Source organism: Pelophylax lessonae (assembly GCF_965119305.1).
Source record: "Pelophylax lessonae genome assembly, chromosome: 1".
NCBI lineage: Eukaryota > Metazoa > Chordata > Amphibia > Anura > Ranidae > Pelophylax > Pelophylax lessonae.
This window is the reverse complement of record NC_138768.1, coordinates 67,708,312-67,728,054: the sequence shown is the minus strand read 5'-3', so window position 1 is coordinate 67,728,054 and position 19,743 is coordinate 67,708,312. Positions and strand designations below refer to the sequence as shown.

The window sequence follows — 19,743 nt, the reverse complement described above, 5'->3', positions numbered from 1 at the left end:
TGTAACTGTTGCCAAGCTTCCTTCTGATTTAGAATGCAAGCCATGCTAGCTGGAGTTCTTGTCCCTTATAGATTCATCTTCTCTTTGCAACCTTTGTTTTTTCTTACTTTGTACATCATTGTGAAAGATCAGTATACATTATCTATAATTACAGTTTAGTAAAACTGAAGAGTGTAAAATCTGGTCCAGCTCTGCATAGAAACCAACCAGCGTCTAGTTTTTTTTTTTTTTTTTTTCAAAGCTTAATTGAACAAGCTGAAGTTAGAATCTGATTGGCTGCATCAGATTTTGCACTCTCCAGTTTTAGTAAATCAACCCCAATATGTAATTTTTATGATATTTAGCAACATATTCCCTTTGCTTTAACTCCCTCGTGTGTCATGCAGGGTCCACCAGGAGCTCCTGGAAAAGATGGGTCAAAGGTATGTAGCCTATATGACTTCTCTATCATTGCCCAGCCTAGATTTAGGTTAAAGTCATGAATGATTTTGGTTTGTGGTGTAAATTATACATAAGTCATCTATGCATTGTGGTAACACACATTTTACTAAAAGTTACTGCAACCATGGTGCTCATTACAGTAGGGGCTGTCAAGCATCACAACAGTCGTTCAGTTGCCATGCATTGGCAGATTTTTCTAAATGAACAGGCTGCTGTAATGCAATGCTTGTTAATGTGGGAAGTACCTAACAACTGCAATAGAACAGGGATGTGTGCAGCATACTTTGATGTCATTTTTCCTCATTTTTCCTTTGGTCATTCTCATCCAATATGTGTAACTGTTTGTCTCCCAAATAGTTTTTAAGGTAGTACCCATCTGTTGATAGGGTTGATGTCCCCCTAATAGGGCTTAGACGCTTGCACAAATGTTTGAGAATCTCCTTCAAGTAAATTTGTTCCTGTATTCTTTGTCCCTCTGTACAATAAAATATTTCCCCTTTGGCATCTCTGTGATATAATCCTATTTTAAAGCCCCCTATAATGGCACAAGTTGCCACTAAATGCTTCCTCTTATCCTATATCACGTAGTAGCTGGTTGAACAGTAAGCAGGTGATGGTAGACTCTGGGAAGTTAGGGGTTTGGATCCAATGTTGTTTTTTTGTTTAAAATTTTGGATTTTCTACTACATTGTTTACACCAGCCTTTTTCAACCAGGGTGCCCAGGCACCCTGGGGTGCCTTGAGGTCTCTTCAGGGGTGCATTGGCAAAATGCCTAAATATTGCCCAAAAAGTGTATTCAAGCTAGTGGATGGTTGAAGGCTGCCTTTTTAGCTATAGGTTTTCATTGTGCACCATTACAACCCTCTAGCTGTCAGCATCCTAAACACCAATGGCATCATCAGTTGATAAGGAGGATGTCAGTCGCCTGCATAGTATCCTTGTTTGACCCTCCCCTGCCTCTCTCCATCAGCATTGGTGTCACATTAGCTGAATGATGGAGAAAAACTGAGGGAGAAGAGAAACATTGAAATACTAGTCAGTACCAGTTTGCAAAAGTATATTTATTTTGGAAGAATAAATCCCCTTTAACGTTGGGTGTCCTACTTTGACTTGGGGATGTTGCTTCATTGTGTAAAACTATTAGAATAGCTTTTACATTTTAGAATAGGGTGCCTCAAGACTGTCCATAATTTTTAAAGGGTGCCTTGAATGAAAAAAGGTTGAGAAACACTGGTTTACACCATTTATAGAGCACAGCAAACGCTTGGGATAGGCTTTAAATAATCTGGAGTAGATCTTATGGTTGCTGTGCTCTTTCAGTCATCACTATACTTTGCACTGCATTTTGTGAAGTGTAACAATAGGCTTACATGTATCTTTTGTTTTTTTTTTATTTTAGGGTGAAAGAGGATCTCCAGGACCAAGAGGACTTCCGGTGAGATTCCAGTATGATTTTCAGACTAGAGATATGTATAGGCCACCACAATTTTAGTGTAAATAGAGTAATTTGCCCAAGAGTTTGCAGACTATGAACTGTAAGTCCAAATGAGGCACCAGAAGGGCTGAGGGGTTCCCTGGCTTGGGTGCCAACTTAGACACAACTCTTACTATTTCTTTCTAAAAACCAATTACACCCCCCCCCCCCATTTAAAATTAAAGTAAGCATGCCCCAATTCCCCAATTATGAGCGAACAGATTAGTGTCTGATTACACCCACCTGCCTCTGGTCCAATCCAAGACCTCCTGTAAGAGTGTAAATGGACAGCGGAGTCTGTTTACTCCTGGCTGCCCATAGAGCAGACCAGGCTTTGTCTGTGTTCGCTCTGCCGAAACTGAGCGGACACGGACCTGTGATCCACCCGCTGTGCTCTGATCAGCAGGGAATCAGCAGACAGATCCCCTGCTGATCAAAATGGAGTCCACCCCATGTGAAAGGGGCCTAAGGCCTTATTCACAGTTGCAAATGGAACCATTTGCCTTTAGTCGTGGGATATTCAGCAGGGATACATAAGATTACATGTGGGCAGGAAGCCCCATTGAAAGCAATAGGACCATGACAGGGCCTACAGCTATTCTTGGGTTTTTGCCCCAGGGCCAACCATGTGCATCTAAATGCTGCATGAGCAAATACAAGTTATTAGCCACTAATAGCTGAGGGTGCTGTCAGGTGCCCGTTGCTTTTAATGGGGCTTCTTGCCTGTACCGAATTCCATGGGTCCAAGCTGAATCTCCTATGGGTAATTGCAAATGGCTCCATTCACATCTGTGAATGGGGCCTTAGAAGTCCAAAATGTAGTAAAGATTCACTTCAAGTTTCAGAAATAAAACAGATAGAAAAATATCTCATTATTCCTCGGTTTTATGTTTATGACTGACCTTTTGGTCTCCAATTTATTTACCTTGTGGTTTTATTTGCCCAATCTGCTACATTCTCTTAAATACACTCTCACATATATCTCCCAATTTTACGATGTTATTCCAAAGCACCCAATAAACGTCCTGTTCAAATGCAGTATGTTTTCTATTAACAAATTAGTGTCTGGAATAACAAAATATAAAAAGAAGCTGAATGCAGATACCATTCAGCACAGAAACCACGGCTCAGATGTTATTCACTATTAATAATCGAAAATGTATCTGCTGAATCAAGCAACAATGTCTTCATAGGGCTGAAATAATATAGTGTCTGCTTTCAATGTTCCTAAAATATATATATATACTGTATATTTTTCTCTTTTTTTAATAATTAAAATTTTTAAATTAATTTAAATGTTTGTGTCTGTGTCCCATTTGGACACCCCTTGCCCTACTCTGTAAAAGCCAGAGTTTCTATGCACTTCACTGATGATGGCCAAAAAGCAGCTGTTTGGAATAAATGGCTCTAAAATATTAGGCTATATTTGTACTGTACACCAGCGGCTCTGGATGTGCATTTGACTGTTGGTGTATAAGGGTATGATTTGCATCATGCCACCCACGGTCCTGAAATAGGAATAATCCTCTTATTTTTAGGATATGTGATGGAAGCAGACATGGTATTTGTCCTTCTAAGTAGGCTTTACTGTGCTACGCACTAGAGCCCTGCGCAGGACTGGTTTATTAAACCCGCACCCGCTGAATGTATGACCGGGACCGCCCGCACCCGCAATGTTTGTGTCCACTCCTGCCCGCACCCGCAATGTTTGTGTCCACTCCTGCGGTTTTGCCCTATACTCGCCGTATCAGATTACCCCCTCTTCTGAAGCAACACCATTTCATAACATCAGTGGAGCCATCACGTCCCTATTAAATATTTTAGTCCACTGGATGTGCCTTAATATGTACTGTAGCTTCTGCTACATACAGAATATCTCTATTATTAATAGTTTAGCCCGCTGGATGTGTACTACTTACAGAACGTCCATGTGCTGTAATACTCTATGTACCACGCTGAGCCAATCATGGCAAGCTGTGTATTCTATTATTGCATACAAAGCCTGCTCGGCTTGGCAAAGGTTGTATAAGCCTGCCTCTCTGGCTCAGCCAATCCGAGCAGGCTTTGTATGCATTAATTGAATACGCCACTTGCCGTGATTGGCTCAGCAGGGTACATAGAGTATTACAGCACAGGGATGTTCTGTAAGTTGCCAAAGGTACTGTATTACACATGCACTAACATTTGTAATAGGGATGTTCTGTAACTAGCTGAAGCTACAGTACCTGGCGTATGAGACGACCCCTTATTTTTGGGGTATCATTTTTATTATAAATAAAGTCGTCTTATACGCCGAAAAATACATTACACCAAATTTCCCCGTTCCCCGTCGGTACCCGCGGGTCTCTGCAAAATGTTTTGACCGCCCACTCCCGCCCGCAGCAGAGGTAAAACTGCCCACTCCCGCAAGATTTGCATTGGGTCCCGCGGGAGCCTAAACCCAATGCAGCCCTCTACTACGCACTGATTTGGTTGGAGGACTTTTTGATCTAGCTCCTTCTCACCATAACCTGTATGGTTATGCTTTGTCTTATTATCAAGATTTTCCTTCACTTCCTGTCTCAGGACACAACAGGAAATAAAAGGATATCTTCCCAAAATAAGAGAAATCCACTCTAAAGTTCACCTTGCACATTACAATGTGACCGTGCAGATTTTGTACAATTTCCTTTAGATTCACCAATACTATGCGATATGATAACCGGCCTAAACTATCTGTTCAGTCTGTATCCAGCCAGGCAGTGTCTTGCATTACATAGGTGATGGTAAATTTAAATCTTACCATACTTTTTACAAAATGACCGCAAGGGCATAGTTTAGCTTGGTCCTCATATTACAGAGTGACAACTAAAAGTTTTAGATTTTCCCTCAATTTCAATCCTGGTAACAGTGGTCACCAAGACACAAGGAGAGGGTGAATCTTTCCAGTGGGGACAGAGACTGCACTAAATACCAGACAGATGGTCTACCCCTTCACGAGTCTATCCAAAACTAGAAAAAAAAGGCTTTAGATACACTTTAAGCTCCAACTTGTAAACAAGTTTTTTTTTTTATGGAAGTAAATAGAAAATAAGAAAACATGCAAAAATTAGCCTAAAGCGCTACCTGCTGGGTGAAAATGAGAATTCAAATACTCATATACAGCTGAACGCTGGACAGAGGTTTGTTCGTGTTAACGCTTTTCAATTTTCCAGTAACCACTTTGCCCATAAATAATGGTCATTGGCCTACTAGCAGCCATAATCTGTAAATATCCAGCTAAATTGACAATAATAGATAGGATGCAAAAACCAGAATTATTGCATTTATAATCTAGCTGGGATGCTAAGTTTGGTAGGTGTAACTTCCCAATTTGAGCGAGGCACAGGGTAGTCTTTGAAGTCTGGCTGTTTGTGTTGGCCTTTTGTTTGGTAACTCTCTCATACGTTATAGCCAGCAAGAGGAGAAAGTTTGTGGAAAACCATCACCCCTAAATAAGCATGTTGGACGTCCCATTCCAAAATTATGGGCAATAATATGGAGCCATCACCACCTCCTTTGAATTTCTAGAGTTCCTGAGGTCAATTATGCTTATTAAGATCATTTGTGAGGTCAGGTACTGATGTATCAATTAATCCCAAATTCCAGTAGGGTTGAGGTCAGGTCTCTGTAAAGACCTCCGCACTAAAAAAACGTATAAAATCACATTTGTGTAGCTGGTTTTGAGCACAGGGGCAGAGTCATGCTGAAACAGAAAAGGGTTTTCCAAAATTGTTGCCATAAGGTTGGAAGAGCACAATTGTCTAAAATGTCTTTGTATGGCATAGTACCAGTGGTACCCATTACTGGAAACACCTGAACTCAATAATTTGGATGTAAATAATTTGGATGTAAAGATGTAAATTGAATGTATCATCTATTAGACTTTATATTTTGACATTTGCTGATGTCTAATGTTCTCTGTTATTTGTTACTGAAAGAGATTACTTGCTTTATGTTTAAAGCACTTTATTTTGTTGCACTATGTATGCCTTTCTAATTTTCTAAATAAAGTTTAATATTGTGAAAAAAAAAAAAATAATAATAATTTGGAGGGCTGTTTATAGACTTTGGCCTTATAGGTAAATGGGATGGCTAGGTGTATATGAGTGTAATGTTTTTTAACCGCCTTAGCGGTATCCCCGAGCGTGACTCGGGGTAGGAATTTTCTGCTATTAGCGGTATCCCCGAGTCACGCTCGGGGTCAATGGGCAGAGCTATGCAGACAGCGCAGCGGAGCATCTCTTACCTTATCTTGGCGATCCAGCGATGAGCTCTCATTGCTGTGACCGCCAGCCGAGATCTCCGCCGCTCGTCTGTCGGTAGGAGAACTTCCTAGTTCCGTTCCCTGCAGCAGCAATGCTGCATGGGAGCGGAACTAGGGAGGGAAATTCAAAAAAAAAAAAAAAAAACGTTGCACAAAACACATAACACATTTTATATTATATATATATGCATATATATATATGCATATATATATATGCATATATATATATATATATATATATATATATATATATATATGCATATATATATATATATATATATATATATATATATATATATATATATATATGCAAATAAATATATATATATATATATATGCAAATATATATATATATATATACATATATATATATATATATATGTATATATATATATATACCTATACACACACACACACACACATATATATATATATATATATATATATATATATATATATATATATATATAAAATTATATTATTGATTCGATTATTATTTATTATATATTCGATATATTGATCCTGCGCACTTATTTAATTTTATACATATATATATATATATATATATATATATATATATATATATATATATATACATATATATATATATGTATATATATATATATATATATATATATGTATATATATATATATATATATATATATATATATATATACCTATATACACACACACACACACATATATATATATATATATATTGTGAGGGATTAGCTCGGTGGTAGGCGTATGGGTGACCCCTTTGGGGGTGCGTTTCCACAGAGAGATAGCCGAGCAGAGGTTGAAAACAAGACTGATTTATTCATGCAATTTACTTCACACAATTGCAAGCGTCAAAACAGCCAAAATAAAATAAAAGACAAAATAAATCCTTGCCTCTGTGGGCGGCTACCTTCTCACGCTGGAACCTACCTAAGAGTCTGTCTCCAACCTACTGTTGGAGCAAACTTTCTTATCCTACAGCGGATACTCAACAGTCCATGTTTTATCTATAACAGGTCCCTTTACTCTTCAGACTCTTCACATTGAACACAGTTCATTTAACAGATCCCTTTACTCTTCACACTCTTCACATGGAACATGTCCCTTTGTTTTCTTTCCACGTAGCAAAACAGTCCATGTCCTCACCTTTGAGACGTCTTCACACTTGGTTACCCTCCTTAGCTTCACATCGCTTTAGGGGGTCTTCTCCCATGCTCACCAGCTTGTCGGGAGGCACACATCCGACTGTCCCCCTCTCCCAGCCCACACGGCGACAGGCGGCAGCAGTCCTTCTCCCATGCCCACACGGCGTCGGGAGGTACACGTATGTCTGTCCTCCTCTTCCCAGCTCACACAGCGACAGGAGGCAGCAATGCATAAACTTTCTTTGGACAAATTATAGAGGCCTTAATTTCCTCATTCCGAACAGCTGAAGGCCTTTCAACCTCCTTACACCTTCCTGCTGCCTTTGGCAGCCGACACCCTATAATAATTAGTGAACTTTTCAAAGCAGGTGGGAATGTGTCTCCTCTCAGTGACTACATTCCCAGATTTACCTGACTTCCTGTCACATACCCCCCCCTCTTGTTTCAACCCTAGGGTTGGGACACATATTTCCAGGCACGCATCTGTCAGGCACTGCTGACTCACTGATAAGCCTCCTATTATCCTCAAGCTTCCGGATGAAACTGTTTCTGTCATCTTCACTGACAGATTTCTCATAAATGCCACACAGTTTGTCTCTCATCTCATATACACATTCTTCAACTGCATTTTTGGCATAATTTTGCTCCTTCTCATTTCTGTCATCTTCATTGACAGCTTTCTCATAAATGTCAGACAGCTTGTCCCTCATAACCGTCTGTCCAATCCACCATGGAGGACCGTGATCCATAGGCAACTCAATTGGGCTAGTCTTAATGTCTTCAACATTCTTAAGACGCCTCTCTCTGCAATCCATAAATGTTTTCCACAAAACTTTGAGAACCTTTGCTTCACTAAGCTTTGTTCCAAGTAGGGACTCTTGACATCCCTCTGTGACTTGAGTTGCCTCTCCATACAGCTGTACACAATCATTGACTTTTTGTTGTAAAAGGGAATGATCTTCCTTCTTGAGCTTTGCTTGCTCTAAGATGCTGTGCAGAGGATTTTCCAATTGAGACAACAGGCTGTCACACATTTCTTCAAAGTGACCCCTGTTCCTTTTCCCAGAGATATCAATATCATTCAAACATTTCATATTCATAGGCAGATCTGAAGCATTTGCACTCATCAACTTCTTAAACTTTTCGCCCTCCTGAGCGAGTCGCAGTAAAGGCCTACTATTTGATGATTTGATATTCAGTTTATATTTCTTGCCAAACTCTTCACAGAAGTAGCCAACCAGAACATCATCAACTTTCCTTCCACCAACATATGGGTCAAAGGCAACAACACAGTTGAACCCAGCGATCTGGGTGGTATCCATTATAGACCTCCTCTCTGCATCAGTGAAGAAGCATGGAACTGCAACACATTCTTTTACAGGTTTCTTCAATGCACTTTCTGCTGAACTATTTGACCGCTCAAAGTCACCTAGTTCCTTTTCTCTATCTGAATTCCACATGGAATGCATCTCAAGATCACGATCAAACTTCTGCCACTTATCTTTCACCAGTTCCATTTTGGAAACACTCCCTGAAAGGCACTTATTCATTTGCTTCACGTTTTCACCAACAGACTTAGTTTTCTCCACTAGGTGGCGTTTGCTTTTTTCTCCCAGATTTATATCACTTGCTTTAGTTTTCTCCGCTTTAGTTTTCTCTACTAGGTTTTCAGCCTGAACTGAGAAATCATCACATTTCTTACACAGCTCCTTTGTTTGCTGAAGTTCTAATGATACATTTTCCAATGCTTGAAGTTTTTGAAGGAACGGTTTATTCCAAAGGGGTGATTCAAGCCACATGTCATCACATTTCTGAGGCTCACTCAGGACAGACCCCAAAACACTGATCCTTTTAAAAACTGCATCAGGCACACTATCCCCTCTTTGGGACAGATCCTCTGTTGCCTGGAATTCCTCTTCCAGTTCCTGCAACGGAATCTTCATCTCTTCTACTTGCTGTTCTAAGGCTCGCTTAGACTTTTCTAGCTCCTGAACTCTTTTCACAACATCATCCTTGGAGCTGACCAATTCTTCCATTTCTGTACGCAGCTGTTTGTCAACACTTTCTAGTTCAGCCTTACACTCTAGAGCTTCCTCTAAAGAGCGAGCCAAGAACAGGGCTTTGCTCTCGTTATCACGCACCTCCGTTTCTGCACGGGCGCGTTCTTCTGCATATTTTGCAGACACAGTCTTCTCTTCACCAAGCATCTGATCAAACTTCTTTTTCACATCTTCAACACACTGTAATGAACCAACGCTTTCTTCCATGCGTTTTTTCATATCCGCTATCTGAGCTTGCAATGTTGCGACTTGCTCTGATAGGTTTTTCTTTGCTTCCGCCTCCTCTTTTAATTGTTCCAGGAAGCCATTTTTCTCATCTTCCATTTGTTTGAGCTTTGTGCTAAAACTCAGCCTTTGACACCTCTCTTCCTGTAAGAGTTCCTGCGTGTCTTGCAGCTGCGATTCCAAGATAGAAAAATCTTCCGCAATTTCTCTAGATTTGCTGTCTGCTTGAGAAAGCTGATTTGTAACATTGTCCAACTCAACCTGCAGTCGGTTTGCCTTCTCTGACAGCTTAGCACACAATCGGTCACCTTCTGACACCTTGACTTGCGATTCCAGAAGCTGTGCCTCTACTTTTTCCCTCTTATGTTCACAATCTCCTTTTCCCTGCATAAGAGCCTTCACCTCATTGGCTAGTTTCTGGGAATGAGACTGTAATTCTGCCACACAGGCTTCTTTCTCCTTTAACTGCTGCTGGAAACGTTGGGCTTCACCTTTCCAACTTTCACAGTCTGCACGTAATTCATCTACCACATTGCTCAAAGTGGTGAGCTCATACACAGTACTCAGTAATTTAGCCTCTCTTTCACTTTTCTCATTGTCGCTGAGAGACAATGTCGTTTTCAGAGCGACATTCTGTTCCTGCGACTCCTGCAGGTTTATTTTTGTAACTTCCAAACACTGAAGACTTTTTTCCAGCTGATTACGCAACTCCAACATTTCACACATGCTTTGCTTCTGCAAAGTCTGAATTTCAATTTCCTTTTCCATGAGGATGGTATCTTTCTCCATTATAGTCTCTCTGCGTTTTTGCAACTCGACCAAAAGAAGAGCAGTGGATTCTTCCCACTGTGACACATGAGACTTGAGTAGTTCATTCGTTTCCTGCAAGTTTCTATGCTCCATCTTAAGCAATTCCACGGCTTGTTCCTTTTCTTCCATTTTCCGTTGCAAGGCATCCAACTCAGCCCTGCACACATACTCGGTTTCTTCCAAACCGATGGCCTCCATTGGCTGCTGGCGTCTCTGTTTCCAGCCTGCCATGCTCTCTTGGTGAGCCTTTTGTTGAGCTGCAAAGCTCCGCTGTTTCAGCATCTCCCCCATTTTGGGTTTACTTTTCATCTGAGAACCCTGCGTCTCCAAAGCAGTTTCATTTGCCCCAGTGTTGCTAGGGACAACAACTTTTCTCTTTAGCCGATTCCGTTCAGGCATGGATGGGGCTGGTTCAAATGGTAGCATCCCCTCCATCCATAGAATTCGGTCTCTCATTTCATCTATCTTTGCATTTTTCAGGCGTTTGGATCGCCCCATCTTCAATAACTCCACAAACAAATTTTTCACAGTCCAGCAAAAAATTTTCAGACCACTGTCTCTTTAACACATGTAGTTGTTCTCTCTCTTGCAAGATCTCTTTTCCTGCGCACACAGTTTGTGCAGTCACTTGCACCAGACACAACAAAGTTCATCAAATAATTTTGAGACCGCTGTCTCTTTAAAACACTTTTTTTTTTTCTGTTAGGATCTTCTCTCCTGCACACATAGATTGTGCAATCTCATGCACCAGATAAAGTTCATCAAACATTTGCACTTCCTTGCAGGGATCTTCGCTTCTGCCCACTGCATACCTCCACCATATGTGAGGGATTAGCTCGGTGGTAGGCGTATGGGTGACCCCTTTGGGGGTGCGTTTCCACAGAGAGATAGCCGAGCAGAGGTTGAAAACAAGACTGATTTATTCATGCAATTTACTTCACACAATTGCAAGCGTCAAAACAGCCAAAATAAAATAAAAGACAAAATAAATCCTTGCCTCTGTGGGCGGCTACCTTCTCACGCTGGAACCTACCTAAGAGTCTGTCTCCAACCTACTGTTGGAGCAAACTTTCTTATCCTACAGCGGATACTCAACAGTCCATGTTTTATCTATAACAGGTCCCTTTACTCTTCAGACTCTTCACATTGAACACAGTTCATTTAACAGATCCCTTTACTCTTCACACTCTTCACATGGAACATGTCCCTTTGTTTTCTTTCCACGTAGCAAAACAGTCCATGTCCTCACCTTTGAGACGTCTTCACACTTGGTTACCCTCCTTAGCTTCACATCGCTTTAGGGGGTCTTCTCCCATGCTCACCAGCTTGTCGGGAGGCACACATCCGACTGTCCCCCTCTCCCAGCCCACACGGCGACAGGCGGCAGCAGTCCTTCTCCCATGCCCACACGGCGTCGGGAGGTACACGTATGTCTGTCCTCCTCTTCCCAGCTCACACAGCGACAGGAGGCAGCAATGCATAAACTTTCTTTGGACAAATTATAGAGGCCTTAATTTCCTCATTCCGAACAGCTGAAGGCCTTTCAACCTCCTTACACCTTCCTGCTGCCTTTGGCAGCCGACACCCTATAATAATTAGTGAACTTTTCAAAGCAGGTGGGAATGTGTCTCCTCTCAGTGACTACATTCCCAGATTTACCTGACTTCCTGTCACAATATATATATATATATATATATATATATATATATATATATATATATATATATATATATATATATAATTATATTATTGATTCGATTATAATTCATGCGTTTTATATATATATATATATATATATATATATATATATATATACACACACACACATATATATATATCTATATACACACATATATATATAATATATAACGCATGAATTATAATCTAATCAATAATATAGTTTTATTATATATATTATATATTAAATAATAAAATAATATTATTGATTCGATTATAATTCACTTGTTTGTGTTTCAAATTTATCACATCTGGGATGTCTACTAGAGACTTGTTTTGGTCAGGTTTACGTCAGTAATTACTAAGAATTGTAGGCCTATAATACATAACGCCAAATTTCCATGAAAACAATTGTACCGCTTTTGGAACAGAATTCCTGACAGAATCATACCGCCAGGGAGGTTAAACATTTCTTCCATTATAGCAGTAGTAGAATATAGTACTTTATTAACTATTGGAATATCACTTTGGAGTCATTTGTGCATATCCTATGAAATCTGGTATGCTGTAAAAAATAATTACAAGTTTCGTCGTTTGAATTGCATTTGGAACCTCTTGGTTGTGGTATAATGACTAGGGATGTACACTTTCCTGCCTTTAACCTAAATTTCACAAATTTTTAAAGTTCATGATACACATTACAATCTGATTTAACAGTCTCCTTGTGTTCTACAAACAACAATGTAGTACAAGGGTCCGCCTGTTTGGTTACAAATAGATTGGATAGATTGGGTGGGGCCACATACTACATAGTCTTGATAAATCTAAAGTTGATTGGACAAAGTTTGTATAGTCAGATTGTAACATGTATGGTTACCAAAATGGGAGTTTGAGAGCGAAGCTAAGGAATCCAAATATCTTTTTCAGACCACCTGAGACTTTTTCTCAGTGATAGTGGAGAAAGAAGCAGAAAAAGACTATGAAGCGCTAGTGCATTATTGTATGATAGCTATAAGATAATCAGGACCAAATACTATGTGCCCATACTGAAATCCACTTTAATTCAATTGTATATGTAACGGGAGAAAACTTTGCATTTGTCACTGGGTACCAGTAGCAGGCACCTCTAAATATATAGAGCATTCATTCTTAACCAGAGTTCCAGAGAACCCTAGGGTTCTTCCAGAGGTTGCTAGGGGTTCCTTGAGAAATAGTATCTTCTGCCTCTCAGATAAGCAACCACTGACACCAATGATCGTTTAGCCATTTATAAGGAGGGATTCTTCCCAGTGACAATAATTGTAAGGAGCATTCTTTCCAGTAATGATCACACTAATGTACTGCTTTAGATAAAGCAATTATTAGCAGGGGTTCCCTGAGACCAGAACATTATTTCAAGGGTTCCTCCCATGTTAGAAAGGTTGAAAAATGCTGATCTAGAGCATTGTCTTTCTTTAAGAGAACCAGGGAGCCTGGGGTGCTCCAATATGCAAATATAAGACTGAATTAGAACTGGCTACTGAGGATTCTCATAGGCACCACTCTAAGTGCAGTAGGAAGGTTTAATAAAACATGGGAATATACATCTATATACTTACAAATGAACAAGTTGGGAAAGCATCATATAATTGTGTGTAATGTCTGTCCGTGGGGAAAGTTAGTCAGGATGGCTCCGGCGGTCTCAGATGTTCAGCTGCAGCCGATGGGTGTCAGCGCTTCCTGGTAGCAGGAAAGCAGGGGTACCATCGGACGTCACTTCCCGGTCGTGACATGCAACGTGATGACGCAGGCGGTGACGAAGCCTGAAGAAGGAGTGCATGCTCCGTAAACGAGTCGCCACCTGCGTCATCACGTTACACGTCACGACCGGGAAGTGACGTCGGAAGAAAACTAATACTACCTGCATAGACCTAGAAGCGTAAATTAGGTTTTATTCTAAAAGAGATTTGCTTAAAATTCCATTAGGAAAATGTAAAGCACATTTAAAACATGTTCTAGGGATCGCCATAATTTGTGGCTGTGTCGGAAGAAATTAATGAATATTAAAGAAACCTACTCTAGTCCCCCACCAAAAAAAATGAAATCTCACTGGCACTTTTATTGCATTGGCAAATAAACCTCTGCAGATGTTGGAAATCTTTGGTGTCTCCTTTTTTACTGAAATGTAATTTTTGGGTGGACATATCATTTCAAAATATTAGCATAGCCATAGAATATTGAACTGTAATAATAAATATAATCAAGCCTGATCTTTACCTTCAGGGGCCACCGGGATCCTTTGACTTCTTGTTACTCATGATGGCCGACATACGGAATGATATAGCGGAACTGCAGGACAAAGTCTTTGGGCGGCGCACGCATTCCTCTGCAGAAGAGTTCCCTTTACCTCAGGAGTTTTCCAACCATCATGACACAATGGACTTTGGCTCAGGAGAGGACTACAAACAAAGAACTGTGTCCAAGAATCTGCGAACAGACAAAACAAACCACCATTAACCAATCATGCGCCAGGATGAAAATAATTTTATATTGTTTCTCAATGTATAAAACAATGCACTGATAATGTAAAGAGTATCTATTTTTGACTTTTGAATTTATTTGTTATTAATGTTATTATTATTTGTATTATTATTTTGCTTCTCATTTGTACAGAAGCTTATTTTAAAGGTTAGGTCTGCCAAAAACTGATATATCAGTTTTTTAATGGGAAATCGCTCTGTTGGATCACCAGCCTTCTTTTACTCTCAGCCACACGGTTGGGTATTCCCTGATTCCCTCCTTGAGGCGGCTGTGAAATTTCTTAATCTTCTTTACTGTAAGAAATTGTTTCATGCATTGGCACATTGCAGTGCCATTCATTTTGAATAGCAGCCCGAAACACCAAGGCAATGCACATGCATTGCGATGTGCAGAAACCCACCTTAGTGCATTACAGCAAAATTTATAAGCGAATTCCAATACTTTAGATGTTTTCTGCATTGGGAGCCACAACACACGTTAACACACTGCACAAATGTAAATGGGTCCTAAATGAAGAATAGGGCAGGGAGAGCATTACATCATAATTATAGTGACGAGTAAATGTGGCCAGGCTATAAACACTAAAGTGGTTACATATTATTAACAATTCACGAAGGAGCTTTAAAACAATCTCTCACTCACCTCCGTGACTGCAGGCACAGTAAAGCAATTTGTCCTCAAATTTCCCTCAAATCCTTCCCTCAGCAGCTTACCCTGCTGCCTCTCTCAGAGATCCTACTATGTGTTTACAATGGAGAATAGAAGAATAGAGGGCTGTTGAGTCACCGCTGGGAGGTGAGCTGAGCTGCTAAGTCACTGCTGGGAGGGTAGAGCAGGGTGAGCTGAGCTGCAGAGCCCCTGCTGGCAGGGGTATGCAGGGGAAGAACTGCTAAATTACTGCTGGGAGGGAGAAGAAGAGGGAGCTGAACTATTAAAGTGGTTGTAACTTGTAAACCCACTTTGTTGACATTTACCTATAGGTAAGCCTATATTAAGGCTTACCTATAGGTGCTGTAAATATCTTCTAAGCATGCACCGTTTAGGAGATATTTACAGTGCATGCAACCTTTGACGTCATCGGTGCATGCGCTCTGAAGGAACAGCCACCCGTGCCGTTCCTTCAGAACCCTGTGCCGTGAACGCACACATGCATACTAGCTCATTATGCCTTTGTCTTTACAGGTTTTTATTTATCTAATTTTTTTGCCGAGGGTTAACTTCCTCTTTAAGAAAACAATTTCAGTGTTTCTGCTGTGATTTTTAAGGGCAAATGCTTTGCAGTGCCTGAAACTATGGAGGTCTGCTAGGGCTTGTTTTAAAGCAGTGGTCTCCAAATTGCAGCCCAGGGGTCAGATGCGGCCCTTTACTTGCCTTTACCCAGCCCTTGGGGCACTATTGGTCCCACTGACACCAACATTGGGGCATAATTCTTGTTACTAGCATCAACAAAATGGCACTATTTCTCTCATTGACACCAATGATGGGGCACTATTTCTCCCACTGGAACTAACCATGGTGCACAATTCCTCCTGCTGACACCAACAATGGTATACTATTCCCTCTCCTGACATCAACGTTGGGGTACTATTCCTCCCACTGACACCAACCATGGTGCAATATTCCTCCCACTTATACCAACGATGGTGCGTTATTCCTCCCACTGACACCAACAATGATGCACTATTCCTTCCGCTGACATCAATGATGGGACACTATTCCTCCCACTGATACCAATGATGGTGCACTATTCTTCCCACTGACACCTACAATGGTGCACTATTCCTCCCACTGACACAGACAATGGTATACTATTCCTCCCACTGACACCAATGATGCGGCACTATTCCTCCCATTGATGCCAACGATGGTGCACTCTTTCTTCTTTTGATACCAACGATGCTGAACTATTCCTCCAATTGATACCAACAATGGTGCATTATTCCTCCCACTGACACCAACGATGCTGCACTATTCCTCCAATTGATAACAATGATGGTGCACTATTCCTCCCATTAATACCAATGATGGTGCACTATTCCTCCCACTGACACCAACGATGGTGCACTATGCCTTCCACTGATACCAACGTTGGTGCACTATTCCTCCTATTGACACCAACGATGGTGTACTATTCCTTCCACTGATACAAACAAGGGTGTACTATTCCTTCCATTGACACCGATGATGGTGCGCTATTCTTCCACTAACATCAACGCTCTAATGCTCTGTGTATAGATGCACTGTATACTCTGTGACTCCAGGACAATTTCTACTCTGAAAGGCCACAGTTCGGCTCCCCTGAAGTCCTTAAAAAAATTGGAGACCCCCATTTAAAAGCATTTTTACTGCTTGTTAAGAACATGTACTGTAAATACTTGAGTGTCCATAGCTTGGCCATAGGTTCTCTATAAACTGAGCAAGGTAGCTGCCAAGGAGGGAAAGGAATAACAAGGATCTCAGCCATTAGTTATCTTCACCAGGTTGGCTGAGAGACACAAAAAGTTGGCAGTTGGTTTAACTTTTAGTATTCACCTAGAACTGTGCCCATCAACTTGAGGTTGATTTACACCTTAAGAGACACAATTTTTAAAGGAGGCTAACTGGAGATTTAACTTGTTACATTCTCATTCAATACATTCACACTTGGCTCATAGAACTTACGTAAAAGTGGCATTCCATCTATTTGCATCTGTAATTTATTGGTTTATATTGTCCTACAACTTTTTTTTTTCTTTTTTAAACAAAGGCTTCAATATTATCTAGACTGAACTGTGTATTTTATTTTCCTTGAACTCTGTTGAATTTCTCTTTTCAACCTGTATGGAATTTTATGCTGTGTGAAAACACAATGGAAATACAGAACAATACCTAAGCATAGCAAAAAGCTCTGGTGAAACAATGATGGAAGCTGAGTTTTATGCAGAGCAGCCAGAATGAAATCTGAGGATGAAGGTGAATGTGGAATATAGGCCTAAATGTGAAATTTTTATACATTTGATCATTTGAAAAATAATAATACAAAATATCATACGACCTTTTGGTGTGTGTTAATGAATAACGAAAACCTGCTCTAATTGGAATAATGTCATTTTAAAAATTTTTAAATTAGTTGACCACATATTTTTAGTTTCAATAATTTTTATTAGTTTTTAAATGGTACAACAAGAGTTAAGCAATCAGTCAAACAAATAATTCCGCCATGAGAATAGAAGTAAGATGCCACATAGCTAAGTGCTCATACAGTAACATATAACAAGCAGTGATCAACATGTGACATTCCAACGTAACTTATGGATAATAGGTATGTCAACAATCCCATAGTAAGAAGGTGGACATCCCCATCCCAGGCACCCCAATGGGAACATACTGTGTCACAGGGGGGGATGCCCACCCAGAGAAAGATACCACAATTCAGCAACATGCGGGTTGCACTTGGCAAGCTAATCTTGCTTCAGGTAGTTATAAGCAAGGTATGATAAGAAGTATAGGGGGGGGGGGAAGGCACACAAGGGGGGAAGGGCACAATAAAGTGGGTTATGAAGTGAGGGAGTTGGAGGAAAGGGCAGGGGCAAAGTATCCACCATAAATTCAGCTAAGTAATCAATCTTACATCAGATGGTAACTGTACATTTAGGGTGTTGGAGCCAGATATCCCATTTCCTGCGGAAGGTCATAGTAGTTAGGGAGATGCGTGAAAATATGCGTTCCATATCGCATTGTTGGTTCAATGTGTCAATGGTGTCCTCCACTGAAGGGGATTTAGTGGATTTCCATAGTCTAGTGATCGTAAGTTTAGCTGCTAGGAGAAGGTGGATTACTACCTGTCGATATTCGAGCTGGAAATTGTGTATAGTAAGGTGTAGAAGGGCCAGCTCCGGATCAGGTGTTACCTGTTGGTTGCATAGTTCAGAAAGCAGGCTAAAAATCTTGTTCCAGAAGCACCTGAGCGACAGGCAGGCCCACATAGTGTGGAACAGTGTATCGCAGTCCCCGCATTCCCTCCAGCACGAGGCCGGGTGGGAGTGATACATTTTGGATAGCCGGTATGGCGTGAGGTACCAATGGTTCGTTAACTTGATATGTTGTTCCCAATGTGTAATACATTTAGTGGCAGAGTACATGGACGAGAATGCTTTCAACCAGTAAGTGGATGGAAATGTTTTTTGTAAAGTCCGTTCCCACTTTATCATGGAGTTGACCACATATTTTTAATTTCTGGGTTCACTCCTTATTTAATCAAGACTGGATAAAAAATACATAAATAAATGAAATAATACCTTTAGATTTATACTTATGTTCCTGGATTTACAGTCCAGCCAGAAAGTTTTTTTTATTTTGAATATAGGGAGAAGGAATGAAACCTACACTAAGTATTGGGATACCCGTCTTTACATGTACATGAACTTTAATGTACCTTTTAATGCATACCAAGACAATTTCATGCCCCCAACTCTGTGGGAACAGTTTGGGGATGGCCCCTTCCTCTTCCGAAATGACTGTGCACAAGTGCACATAGCAAGGTCCATAAAGACATGGATGAGCGAGTTTGGGGTGGAGGACCTTGACCAGTCCTGACCTCAACCTGATAGAACACCTTTGGGATGAATTAGAACAGAGACTGCAAGCCTGGCATTCTCGTCCAAACTCAGTGCCTAACCTAACAAATGCGCTTCTGGAAGAATGGTCAAACATTCCCATAGACGCACTCCTAAACCTTGTGGACAGCCTTCCAAGAAGAGTTGAAGCTGTTATAGCTGCAAAGGGTGGTCCAACTCATTATTGAACCCTACGGACTAAGACTGGGATGCCATTATAGTTCATGTGCGTGTAAAGGCAGGCGTCCCAATACTTTTGCCAATATAGTGTATGTTGGGTTTGATTGCTATCCAGGGCTCTGTTGGAGAGATTTCCCCTCATTTTCTGTCTATGCGACAATGGTTTTACCTGACTCTAGGACCATTTCTACTCCCAATGGTTACAGTTTGGCCCCCTTAAGTCTTTAGAAAGTTTAGACCCTGGTTTTATAACATTTTTTATTGCTTGTTAAGAACCTGTAAATACTTGAATGTCCATAGTTCCCTATAAACTGAGCAAGGTGGCTGCC

General features: G+C 40.6%; 1 protein-coding gene across 1 annotated transcript in view; it reads left to right on the top strand.

The window, feature by feature from the left end:
• Positions 1-15,516, top strand: part of CCBE1 (collagen and calcium binding EGF domains 1) — a 572,626-nt gene extending 557,110 nt beyond the window's left edge. Inside the window, exons 9-11 of the mRNA XM_082251853.1 lie at positions 387-422; positions 1,842-1,877; positions 14,382-15,516. Of these exons, the coding sequence (XP_082107979.1) occupies positions 387-422; positions 1,842-1,877; positions 14,382-14,615 (306 nt within the window). The 3' untranslated portion in view covers positions 14,616-15,516. The remainder of the gene's footprint in view (positions 1-386; positions 423-1,841; positions 1,878-14,381) is intronic.
• The last annotated feature ends 4,227 nt before the right edge of the window (positions 15,517-19,743 follow it).